The 12641-nt window shown below is 43.6% G+C and overlaps 2 protein-coding genes across 9 annotated transcripts in view; one reads left to right on the forward strand and one right to left on the reverse strand.

The window, feature by feature from the left end:
• Nucleotides 1-68: 68 nt before the first annotated feature.
• On the reverse strand, nt 69-8907 carry LOC142933363 (erythroferrone). Its single transcript, XM_076077451.1, has 8 exons — nt 8255-8907; nt 6363-6479; nt 5573-5687; nt 2365-2492; nt 2148-2259; nt 1958-2039; nt 790-868; nt 69-594 (listed from the first exon to the last, which is right to left on the reverse strand). Exons 1-8 carry the CDS (start codon nt 8450-8452, stop codon nt 496-498), a joined length of 930 nt encoding a protein of 309 aa, XP_075933566.1. The 5' UTR covers nt 8453-8907; the 3' UTR covers nt 69-495.
• Nucleotides 8082-12641, forward strand: part of mfn1a (mitofusin 1a) — a 25851-nt gene continuing 21291 nt past the window's right edge. For 2 of the 8 annotated variants that reach the window (XM_076077443.1, XM_076077446.1), the window contains exon 1: nt 8126-9628. The gene's annotated coding sequence lies outside the window, so the exon portion shown is untranslated. Of the gene's footprint in view, nt 9629-12641 lie in introns of all 8 variants that reach the window. The other 6 variants (XM_076077442.1, XM_076077447.1, XM_076077441.1 and 3 more) reach the window with 6 other exon arrangements.

Here is a 12641-nt window from a genome sequence, read left to right on the forward strand (position 1 = left end):
TCAATATTATTTTTAATGATGTATAATAATCAGATTGAATGGAGAACACAGAGAACGTGACACAGAACTCTGGAGCTCTGCAGCCAGTAGAAACAGATTTATTATTTTAAATATTCACAACTTGTTGATGACATCCAGAGAATAAATATTAATATTAAAGTAAATCAGTGAGCAGCAGGTTGATGCTTCAGGTCCATGAAGGACTCGTGATTTTAATCATTTTACCTTAAAATAAAAAGTATTTAATGCTAAAAAGTTTCATGTTGTTCCACTTTGACAAAAGGAAAACTGAACAAAACAGAATAAACTTCAATATAAAGATTAAATAAAATGTAAAATCAGTCAGTTAAAGGTCGTCACCAGAGGTTCCTCTGCTGTTCACCAGGTGGAGGCATTAAGTCCAGTTCTCAGGGATCCTTTCACCTGAAGTCAGGTGTGAGACATCTCAGGTGATGAAGATCAGCTGTGTGAGGATGATGATGATGATGAAGAGGTTCAGACTCCCAGCAGAATCCCAGAGAACAGAGAGTCCTGCAGGACACTGACGGCCGAACCGCTGGAGTTATCCACGAACATCGACACGTACTCAGCAGCCTACAGACACACACACGCACACACACACATACACACACACACACATACACACACACACACATACACACACACACATATGCACACACACACTCACACACACACAGACATACACACACAAACAGTCTTAACAAGACGACTGACTTTTATTGACTGGTGGTGTGTTTGAGGGCGGAGCCTCGTGTTGTGATGTTGTACCTGTAGATAAAGAGTTCCCGTCAGTAAGATGCTGAACGTTCCTCCAGCAGCCGCCACGCCCATCACCGACTCTACAGAGCTGAGGAACACAGAGACAGAACACTGCAGTAATACACTAGTAATACACTAATGACACACTCATAATACACTCATAATGCACTAGTAATACACTAATACCAAAGTAGTGATGTGCTAGTGATACGCTAGTGATACGCTCTTGATACGCTCGTGATGCGCTAGTGATACGCTCTTGATACGCTAGTGATGCGCTCGTGATGCGCTAGTGATACGCTAGTGATGCGCTCGTGATGCGCTAGTGATGCGCTAGTGATACGCTCGTGATGCGCTAGTGATACGCTCGTGATATGCTCGTGATGCGCTAATGATACGCTCGTGATGCGCTCGTGATGCGCTAGTGATGCGCTCTTGATACGCTAGTGATACGCTCTTGATACGCTAGTGATACGCTAGTGATGCGCTAGTGATGCTCTCGTGATGCGCTAGTGATGCGCTCTTGATACGCTAGTGATACGCTAGTGATGCGCTAGTGATGCGCTCTTGATACGCTAGTGATACGCTAGTGATGCGCTAGTGATGCGCTCGTGATGCGCTAGTGATACGCTAGTGATGCGCTCGTGATGTGCTAGTGATGCGCTCTTGATACGTTAGTGATACGCTAGTGGTACGCTCGTGATGCGCTCGTGATGCGCTCGTGATGCGCTAGTGATACGCTCGTGATGCGCTAGTGATACGCTAGTGATGCACTCGTGATGCGCTAGTAATACACTCATGATACGCTAGTGATACGCTAGTGATACGCTAGTGATACGCTAGTGATACGCTAGTGGTATGCTCCTGATACACTCCTGATACACTAGTGATACGTTTCTGATAGCTCGCGCTAGCCCACTTTATTGATTCCTAGCACGCTAAGTCGCTAGCTTTAGCCTGTCGCATACGTGATGGCTGACTTGCTAAGAAGCTAGTGATGCTAAAGAGTCCTTCCTTCAGAGGATTGTTTCTGAGTCTTCAGTTGTATTCGATCTACAAGGTGCATGAACATTTATATTTTCATTAATTTCTCAGTTCTAAAGTCAGTGAAGTGGCGTGATGATGATGATGATGATGATGATGATGAAGAAGAGGACCATGTGGTGTAGATACTCACAGGTTGCTCTGGCAGAGGGACTCGATGCAGACGGCTGCTCTCACACTGTCTCTGAGTCTCACCTGGACTCTGTCTCCGGTCTCTGACACACAAAGAGATGAGAGGTTAAGAACCTGGTCCATTAGGTGACTGTGTGTGTTTGTCAGCTGTCATTGGTCGGGCCGAGTCACGTGACCAGCTGCTCTCTCACCTATCAGCAGGCTGGCGGTCAGCTGGTAGAACCCGGAGACGGAGGCCGTGAACCGACCGCTGCTGCTGTTGAAGCTCCGCCCCCTCTGCAGGCTCCGCTCTGAGTCTGAGGGCTGCAGTGGTCAAATTTCAAACAACGAGGTTCACCTGTGTGTGTGTGTGTGTGTGTGTGTGTGTGTGTGTGTGTGTGTGTGTGTGTGTGTGTGTGTGTGTCTCACCTGGCTGAATGGGTGCAGCTCCAGGAGGCTGCGACGGGGGACGATGACGGGCTGCAGGAGGCGACTGAGGAAGGAGGTGGAGACACGAGGAGGACCATCACACTGAAAACACACTCCTCCTGTCATGTCTGGGAGGAGGAGGACATGAAGAGGAGGAGGAAGAGGAGGAGGAGGAGGAGATGAAGAGGAAAAGATGAAGAGGAGGAGGAAGCGGAGGAGGAGGAGATGAAGGGGGAAAAGAAGAATATGAGGAGGAGGAGAAGAAGAGGAAGATGATGGAGGAGAAATAGGAAAAAGGAGCAGAAGAGGAAGAGTAATCAGAGTCCTGTGAGGAGCTGGCAGCAGGGGGAGGGGCTTAGGAATGTGTGCGACGACACGCAGAGGAGACTGTTGATTCTGAACAGCAATGGCGGCTCCTGAAGAGGTTCGCTTAGATGCTACTCTAAACCTCACTAAGTAGTTTAGTTGTCTAAACCTAACTACTGAGTAGTTTCCTGTGAAGACTGAAGTTTATTTTGAAAAGCTGTATTCATGTAATGAGCAGAAATTGACACGTGTTTTCTTGACTTTCGGAGGAATAAAAAGAGTAAGAACCGTCATAAGAACCGTTGTAAAGGAAACGTTGATATAGTTTTCCGTCCTCATCCTCGTCTCTCCAGTTGGTCTCGTGTGATCAGAGTCGTTTTAGAGCTCATCAATATACAGTTGTGTGAAAAAGTGTTTGCCCCCTTCCTGATTTCTTATTTTTTTGCATGTTTGTCACACTTAAATGTTTCAGATCATCAAACAAATTTAAATATTAGACAAAGATAACACAAGTAAACACAAAATGCAGTTTTTAAATGAAGGTTTTTATTATTAAGGGGGAAAAAAAATCCAAACCTACATGGCCCTGTGTGAAAAAGTGATTGCCCCCTAAACCTAATAACTGGTTGGGCCACCCTTAGCAGCAACAACTGCAATCAAGCGTTTGCTATAACTGGCAATGAGTCTTTTACAGCGCTGTAGAGGAATTTTGGCCCACTCATCTTTGCAGAATTGTTGTAATTCAGCTACATTGGAGGGTTTTCGAGCATGAACCGCCTTTTTAAGGTCATGCCACAGCATCTCAATCGGATTCAGGTCGGGACTTTGACTAGGCCACTCCAAAGTCTTCATTTTGTTTTTCTTAAGCCATTCAGAGGTGGACTTGCTGGTGTGTTTTGGATCATTGTCCTGCTGCAGAACCCAAGTGCGCTTCAGCTTGAGGTCACGAACAGATGGCCGGACATTCTCCTCCAGGATTTTTTGGTAGACAGCAGAATTCATGGTTCCATTTACCACAGCAAGTCTTCCAGGTCCTGAAGCAGCAAAACAGCCCCAGACCATCACACTACCACCACCATATTTTACTGTTGGTATGATGTTCCTTTTCTGAAATGCCGTGTTACTTTTACGCCAGATGTAATGGGACATACACCTTCCAAAAAGTTCAACTTTTGTCTCGTCAGTCCACAGAGTATTTTCCCAAAAGTCTTGGGGATCATCAAGATGTTTTCTGGCAAAACTGAGACGAGCCTTTATGTTCTTTTTGCTCAGCAGTGGTTTTCGTCTTGGAACTCTGCCATGCAGGCCATTTTTGCCCAGTCTCTTTCTTATGGTGAAGTCATGAACACTGACCTTAATTGAGGCAAGTGAGGTCTGCAGTTCTTTGGATGTTGTTCTGGGGGTCTTTTGTGACCTCTTGGATGAGTTGTCGCTGCGCTCTTGGGGTAATTTTGGTCGGCCGGCCACTCCTGGGAAGGTTCACCACTGTTCCATGTTTTCGCCATTTGTGGATAATGGCTCTCACTGTGGTTCGCTGGAGTCCCAAAGCTTTAGAAATGGCTTTGTAACCTTTTCCAGACTGATAGATCTCAATTACTTTGTTTCTCATTTGTTCCTGAATTTCTTTGGATCGCAGCATGATGTCGAGCTTTTGAGGATCTTTTGGTCTACCTCACTTTGTCAGGCAGGTCCTATTTAAGTGATTTCTTGATTGAGAACAGGTGTGGCAGTAATCAGGCCTGGGTGTGGCTAGAGAAATTGAACTCAGCTTTCCAAAGATGTGATAAACCACAGTTAATTTATGTTTTAACAGGGGGGGGCAATCACTTTTTCACACAGGGCCATGTAGGTTTGGATTCTTTTTCCCCCTTAATAATGAAAACCTTCATTTAAAAACTGCATTTTGTGTTTACTTGTGTTATCTTTGTCTAATATTTAAATTTGTTTGATGATCTGAAACATTTAAGTGTGACAAACATGCAAAAAAATAAGAAATCAGGAAGGGGGCAAACACTTTTTCACACAACTGTATCCCGTTAACACCTTCAACCTTATTGGCTCAAATGTGTCCAAAGCTTCTCTGATGATGACGATGATGGATCGTTTTCACCAACTCGTCCTTATCTTCCAACATAAACATGTCACACCCTCAGATGTGATTCATTTCACATTTTAATTACCTTATTTATCAGTTTGTCTTTTTCTCTCTTCAACATCATGAAATAAAAGTAAAAAGTACCCCCCCCCCCCCCCCCCCCCCCCCCCCCCCCCCCACATACACACACACACACACTGAAAGTAACAGAGACACATCATCAGAGCTGTGTTTATATAACCTACATACAGAAAACACTGAGTGAGAGTGAACAGTGTGTCTGTAGTAAGTAAACACACTGAACGCTAACATGAATGTTCTTCTTCTCCTTAAAGACACAGGTCCAGGACGTGTTAGCCTAGCTTAGCAAATAGACTGGAAGCGGGGGTAAACTGCTAGCATGGCTCCGTCACAAGACAGAGGTCTGGTGCTTTGAGATATTTCAGTTTGTGTAAAAACTAACAGGACGTGAATTGGATCCTAGTTTTGGCAAAATATTCAACCAGGAGACAATTTCTGGTTCTTTAAAGTTCGTCAAAGCTTCATGTGTTAAAGCTGCATTCTCTCTAATGTCCATCAGGGGGCGACTCCTCTGGTTGTATAGAAGTCTATGAGAAAATGACTCTACTTCTCTCTTGATTTATTACCTCAGTAAACATTGTAAACATGAGTTTATGGTCTCAATCTCTAGTTTCAAGTCTTCTTCAATACAGCATGATGTTCATTTAGTACATTATGATCCATTTAGAGTCAAACAGACCATAAAGCAGGGGATGCTTTAGGGTATGTCGAGTGTGAAGCTCTCACCTCTCAGTTTGAGCTGCAGCTCCTGGAGGAGCTCCTGCTGCTGGGGCAGGAGGGGGGCAGGGGGGCCGGGAGGCCCCCTGGGTCCTGGAGGTCCCGGAGGTCCTGAAGGACCATGCTGCAGAGACACGTGGACTGTTAGAGACATGGAATACGGTCTGGTATTATTAGGGCTGATCGATTAATCAATATGATAATTGATTGTCTTTCAGTGGAATCATGTCAGGATGAAATCACATATGGAGATAAATAATGTCGTCTGAAATCATAATAACAAACTCAAACTGACTCAAATTTCAGAATCCAGTGAATTACTCGATGACGTACTAGTTGTTAAAATTGAGACCCTCGATGAGGTTTCACCTACGTGTATGATATTTAACAGGCAGGTGTGAAATATGGAGACGCACAAAAAATCCTTTTGGAGGTTTTTCCAAAAACCAACAGGAAGTCAGCCATTTTGAATTTAAGGTGTAATTTCAGCCCATTTTTTTAGCTTTTTACAGACGCTGTTTGAGCTCCTACAGATTTAATCAGATTGGCGTCACAAACTAAAGACCCTTTGCGATAAAAAGTGATCAAACATTTGTCTTTTCAACATTGTACTTTGGCATGCTTCGTCTAATCTGCTCCAAAGTTCTCAGACTTGAGAACATTTACATGCCTCCTAGCCCCGCCCCTACACCTTAGCCCCGCTCTCTTCCATAGCCGTGCTCATTCTCTGATATGAATCCAGTGGACATCATGTGACCTGCTGTGTGTTTCATCACATCTTATCTGCTTGTTCTCAGACCTTGGAGGTTCTCCTGGTCCCTTTGGTTCTCCGGTTGTCCCCTTTGTTGGAGTTTCTTCTGAAGATGAGCCAGGAGCTGAGAGGAGACACTCTGGACAGATCTGAGGACAGCGGCTCCTGGAGGACACCGGCCACAACATAAGTTTGATGTCAAATTAAGTTTCACGTTAATCAACTACAAATTAAGATTATTAAACTACAAATTAAATATTATTAGACAACAAAACTACTTATTTAGGTTTAGACAAAACAACGTAGTTAGGTTCAGACTACTAAACTACTTAGTTAGGTTTAGACAACAAAACTACTTAGTTAGGTTCAGACAACTAAACTACTGAGTTAGGTTTAGAAAACTAAACTACTGAGTTAGGTTCAGACAACTAAACTACTTAGGTTCAGACAACTAAACTACTTAGTTAGGTTCAGACAACTAAACTACTGAGTTAGGTTCAGACAACTAAACTACTTAGTTAGGTTTAGACAACAAAACTACTTAGTTAGGTTCAGACAACTAAACTACTTAGTTAGGCTTAGACAACTAAACTACTGAGTTAGGTTTAGACAACAAAACTACTTAGTTAGGTTCAGACAACTAAACTACTGAGTTAGATTTAGACAACAAAACTACTGAGTTAGGTTTAGACAACAAAACTACTTAGTTAGGTTTAGACAACAAAACTACTTAGTTAGGTTTAAACAACAAAACTACTTAGTTAGGTTTAGACAACTAAACTACTTCGTTAGGTTTAGACAACAAAACTACTGAGTTAGGTTTAGACAACTAAACTACTGAGTTAGGTTTAGACAACTAAACTACTGAGTTAGGTTGAGACAACTAAACTACTGAGTTAGGTTTAGACAACTAAACTACTGAGTTAGGTTGAGACAACAAAACTACTGAGTTAGGTTTAGACAACTAAACTACTGAGTTAGGTTGAGACAACTAAACTACTGAGTTAGGTTTAGACAACTAAACTACTGAGTTAGGTTGAGACAACTAAACTACTGAGTTAGGTTTAGACAAAACTACTGAGTTAGGTTTAGGCAACAAAACGAAACTAAAAGTTGCTCAATCCAGAGGTATTTTCTTCCTGCGTTGATGTGAATGAGAATGAGGCTTGACTGAGGACTGGGGGGCGGGGCTAAAGGAAATGCTAGTGAGCATGCTCAGTGGGCCCAGTGATGAAGAAGATCAGAAGAAGATGTGGGGATCTTATACTGTATTTGCTTCATACTCCACTGAGACTCTTTCATATGAACGTGTGTCCAGTTCTCTGTGTAGCAGCATAATGACATGAAAAATAAATATTCAGAGCAGATCTTTGTGTTTTCTGTTTGAGTGTGATATGAATATGTTTCTTGACATAATGCAGCTGTAGCTGTTAGCGGTGATGCTGAAGTCCTGGTCGACTTGAACACTATGTGACTATTTATTATGACATTAATTATTATGACACAATCTTTTATTTTTGAAGAACCTGTGTATTCATATTGTTATTGTTATTATTATTATCATCATTGTGATCATAATTATTATTATTTGTACTATTATTATTATCATTATATTATCATTATTGTTATAATTATAATTATTATGATAATAATAATTATTATTATTATTGTTGCTGTTATTATTGTTATTATTTTCATTATAATATTATTATTATAGTTGTTGTTCATATTTAACAGTGGAAACATTACATCACTGATGTTTAGCTAGCTCTGGCTAACACACCTGCCAGGTCTCTACTGAGCATGTGCAGCTCTCACCATCATAAGGAAGTATATCTAACAAGTGCCCTATGTCTCCGTTGACAGCTGCACATGCCCAGTAGGGATCAGGCAGCATGTGACTGAGGAAAGCAGCTCAGTGATTGGTTGTTGTTTCTCACCAGGATCTCAGCACTGATGACCTCGTCCTCCTCCAGCACCTCCTCGCTCTCCTCGCTCTCTACCTCCTCAACGCTCGCCACCTCCATCACCCCCATCACCCCCACCATCATCATCATCATCACCATCATCGTCATCATCGTTGTCAGCCCTCCTGCCCCACCTTGAGCGCTCCGTCCCTGGGTCGGCCTGGTCAGCATGCTGTTGGGGGGGTGGAGGTGGAACCAGAGGAGGACAGTCTTCAGGTCTTCAGAGGATCTCTCTGTGGATTCAAGACGTTCCCATGATGCACTCTGGTGAGTCTGCTCCTCTTTAGGTAAGTTTGGAGGAAAGTCAGTTTTCAGTCAGAGTTTCTTCTTGTGACTTTTAATAAAGTCTTCCTCTTCTTCTTCTTCCCTTTCTTCTTCTTCCTCTGTGGTTTGTTTCAGGAGGAACTTTCTGTTGTCAGTGAGTTGAAGCTTCTGTTAACACCAACATAAAAACAGTGTGTGTGTGTGAGGAAACTCTCTCTGTGGGTGGTTCGCTGCCGCCTCCTCCTCCTCTTTTTCCACCTCCTCCTCCTCCTCTTCTCTCGTCTCTCAGTCGTTTACTATGCAGACGAGTGACGGCGTTCTTCTTCTCTGATCCTCCTCAGTTTGGACGTCTCTGCCCTGCTGAGTCTGTTTTTAATCTCCCTCCTGACTCCTCCTCCTCCTCCTCCTCTTCCTCCTCCTCCTCTGTCTGTCTTCTCTCTATCTGTCTGTGGATCTGAAGCTGTCACTTCGTCTGTCTACAGTCTGTTTATAAATGTCTCCTCAGAGTCCGTCTGTCTCTCTCTTCTCCCATTATTTGTCTTGTCATTATTCCCCTCTTCCACCTCTTCATCCTCCTCCTCCTCCTCCTTCTACTCTTCCTCCTCCTCCTCCTCCTCCTCTCCAGGTTTCATTATTTGTGTCTCCATGTTTAGCATTTACATTTATTTCAAAATACAGCAAAGAACGGACGTTTTCATGGCTTCATAGTGACTCACACACACACACACACACACACACACACACACCCTGTAGATAAGGTGGGCGTGGTCTTCAGTCTGACAGGATGATGAAAGTTAGTTTGGATGTTGATCAAACAGCAGCAACCGTTTCCTCTGAATCTGACTGAAGCTGATAGAGACGCACACACACACACACACACACACACGTATTATTACATCACTCATCGCTGTCATGTTGCTTCTTCAAAGTTAAAGTTTCAGTGTTGGGAACTAAAGCAGCGTGTTTGGTTACCAGCAAACTAAATGATTGAATCAATAGAATCATTAATGTCAGTGAGATTATTAACAGTTATTAATATTAACGGGGCTCCACCCTGAGAACATGGACCAATAACCAACTAAAGTAAGTCTCATCATTAGTGTTCACTCACAATGTCAACAGTCAAAGTACTGTCACACATCCAGAGTGAACAGAGAAGGTTTGATATCAGCTGTTATAACAATATATCAGAGTTTATTAAGCTCTAATAATAATATCTAGACCAGAGGTAGCCAACACGGTGCCCGCGGGCACCCTGTCGCCCGCAGGGACCACGTGAGTCGCCCGCGAGACATGTTCTAAAAATAGCACTAGTCACCATGGAGCTCCGTCTAAAATTGTAGTTGCTGTTCTTTTTTTAATCAAAAACGCTTGCATTAGTGTAGATTTTAAAATGACAATATTTATTGTCATATGAGAGTTGGGTACCCGGAGGTGCACGGCGGACAGCCAGGACGAGGCCGCCGCACTAGGTTTTCAGGTTCTGAATGGCGGGCGCTTCCCGTTGGCGCCAGACGCGCGCCGCGAGCGCACCCCGTCGTCAGGTCCGTAAATCCTCGGAACAGGCCGCGGTGCAACAACTCAGGGGTGGCGGGGGTAGAGGCGAGGCAACGCAATCCGACCGAAAAGGCCCAGACTAGAGGTTTGAACGCGGGCGCAGGAAGACGCTCGCGCGCCTCGGAGGGTTGGATCCCCCGCTCGGCTATAGACTAGACTAGTTACTAGTTTATTCGTGGAGAAAAAGGTACCGTTGGAAAAGCTGGTGTCGGTGACAACAGACGGGGCTCCCGCGATGACGGGCCGGCATGCGGCTTCATTGCGCAATGCAAAGGTGACCCAGACTTCCCAACATGTCTACATTACCACTGGTTCATTCACCAGCAGGCGCTATGTGCAAAAGTAACCGGCTTTGATCATGTGATGATACAAAAATATCAGAGATGTGATACCTCTGACTTTCAAATGTTGAAACAGATTAACAGAAATAAAAGTTGCATGTTTAAATATGTATGTGTAGCTATACCATCATTGTTGTGGAAATCATTATTAATAATTATTGTTAGGAATAATTAACTGACATGTGATCAAACAGTCTCTTCACATATATTATTATTATTAAAAGGTGATCTGTGCAACTTTGTTATTCAGGAAGTTTGTATCAAATAAGTAGCCCTTCGTACTACTCGGTACCCTTGAAGTAGCTCTCAGTTTAAAAAAGGTTGGTGACCCCTGGTCTAGACTAACAACAACTACTCTACAATTATGAGCACGCTATCTAAAGTCAACTAATAATTCATGGGTGTGTGTGTGTGTGTGTGTGCGTCTGTGTGTGTGTGTGTGTGTGTGTTAGAAGCGAGAGCAACTCAGACAATGTATGATGTAATCTAAGTAGTTTCACACGAGACCACCATAGAGATTGAGTTATCTACACGTGTCTGAGGTCGTTAGCTCAGCCAGTGTGTGCATGTAACTGTGTGCGTGTGTGTGTGTGTAAGAGAGGAGAGAACAAAAGGAAAAAGGTAAAACATTCAAGACATGGCACTCAGCGCCGCCCACTCGTAAAGAAGAGGAAACCAAACCAAACAGAAGAACCCTCAGAACCAGCAGACCCTCATCACCGCGGTGAGATAGTTATTCTATCTCACAGAGACCCGGCTAGTGAACTTGGCCAGCGTTGCGTTTGGGTGAAGATCTCACGCCTACTTGTGATTTTAGCTTCTGGAGCTTCCTGCTGTCTCACTGAGCAGACCCTTCTATGAACCACTGGGCGACTGTGGCTAAGTGGATAGCAGGGCCGTCTTTCAATCAGAGGGTCGGCGGTTCAATCCCTGGCTCCGGCTCTGCTAGTCGCATGTCGATGTGTCCTTGAGCAAGACACTTAACCCCAAATTGCTCCCGTAGTTGTGTCTATGGTGTAGAAATGTGATAGACTCTGAATTGTAAGTCGCTTTGGATAAAAGCGTCTGCTAAATGACTGTAATGTAATGTAACCAGTCTCAGTGTAGTCCTGATCCTCTATATTAACCAGTCTCAGTGTAGTCCTGATCCTCTATATCAGTGGTCCCCAAACTAAGGCCCGGCCCCCTGAACAATACCAGAGACGCATTATGATTTTTTTTCAGTCTGGCCACGCAAATCCTAGACTAGCCCGTCAAATAGAACGGAATAATGGCGAAAAGGTTAGGTAAGAGAACAATAGATTCAGAATGCAGGGTATTTAACCTGCAGTGGTCAAACGATTATTTTTTTGTTCAATGCAAAGAAAAGGCTGTTTGTCTCACCTGTCAAGAGGCGGTGGCGGTATTCAAAGAATACAATCTGCGCCGACACTATGAATCCCGTCACAAAGACAAGTATGATAACCTGCAAGGCCAAATGCGAGAAGACAAACTCTCAAAGCTAAAAAGTGGACTGTTAGCTCAGCAGAATACATTTGTACGCCAAGCTCAGCTGAACCAGTCATCTGTTCGGGCCAGCTTTCGGGTTGCTCAACTGATAGCAAGGTAAACCTTTCACTGATGGAGAGTTTATCAAGAAATGTTTGAATGCTGTCGCGGAAGAGGTGTGTCCCGAGAAGAAAGATGTCTTTAATGCCGTGAGTCTGTCGGCGAGTACAATCACCAGACGCATTGAAGAAATCGGGGGAACAGAAAGTTAATGTTCAATGGACTTTTTTTCTGTGAAGAACCCAGAGAGGGTTATTTGGTTATTATTTATTTCATAAATAGTGTTATTATATATTTCCCGACTTTATTTTTTCTGTGAAGAACCCAGAGAGGGTTATTTGGTTATTATTTATTTCACAAATAGTGTTATTTATTTCCTGACTTTTTTCTGTGAAGATCCCAGAAAGGGGTATTAATATTTGGTTATGTGTGGCTTTCTGGAAAACAATAAATGTTTACATTTAGGCACCTCTGCGATCGTCACACTTTTTCTGTTACAAACTGACCCCGGCCCACATCAGAGAAGGGAAAAGTTATGTGGCCCTCACAGGAAAAAGTTTGGGGACCCCTGCTCTATATGATCCACCGTGGACAGAGACCCAGACCCAGATCCTCCAGCAGAGACCGGTCCACTGTGGACAGACCCAGAT

This window comes from Anarhichas minor, unplaced genomic scaffold (assembly GCF_050575085.1).
Source record: "Anarhichas minor isolate MPS153535 unplaced genomic scaffold, ASM5057508v1 ptg000059l, whole genome shotgun sequence".
Taxonomy (NCBI): Eukaryota; Metazoa; Chordata; class Actinopteri; order Perciformes; family Anarhichadidae; genus Anarhichas; species Anarhichas minor.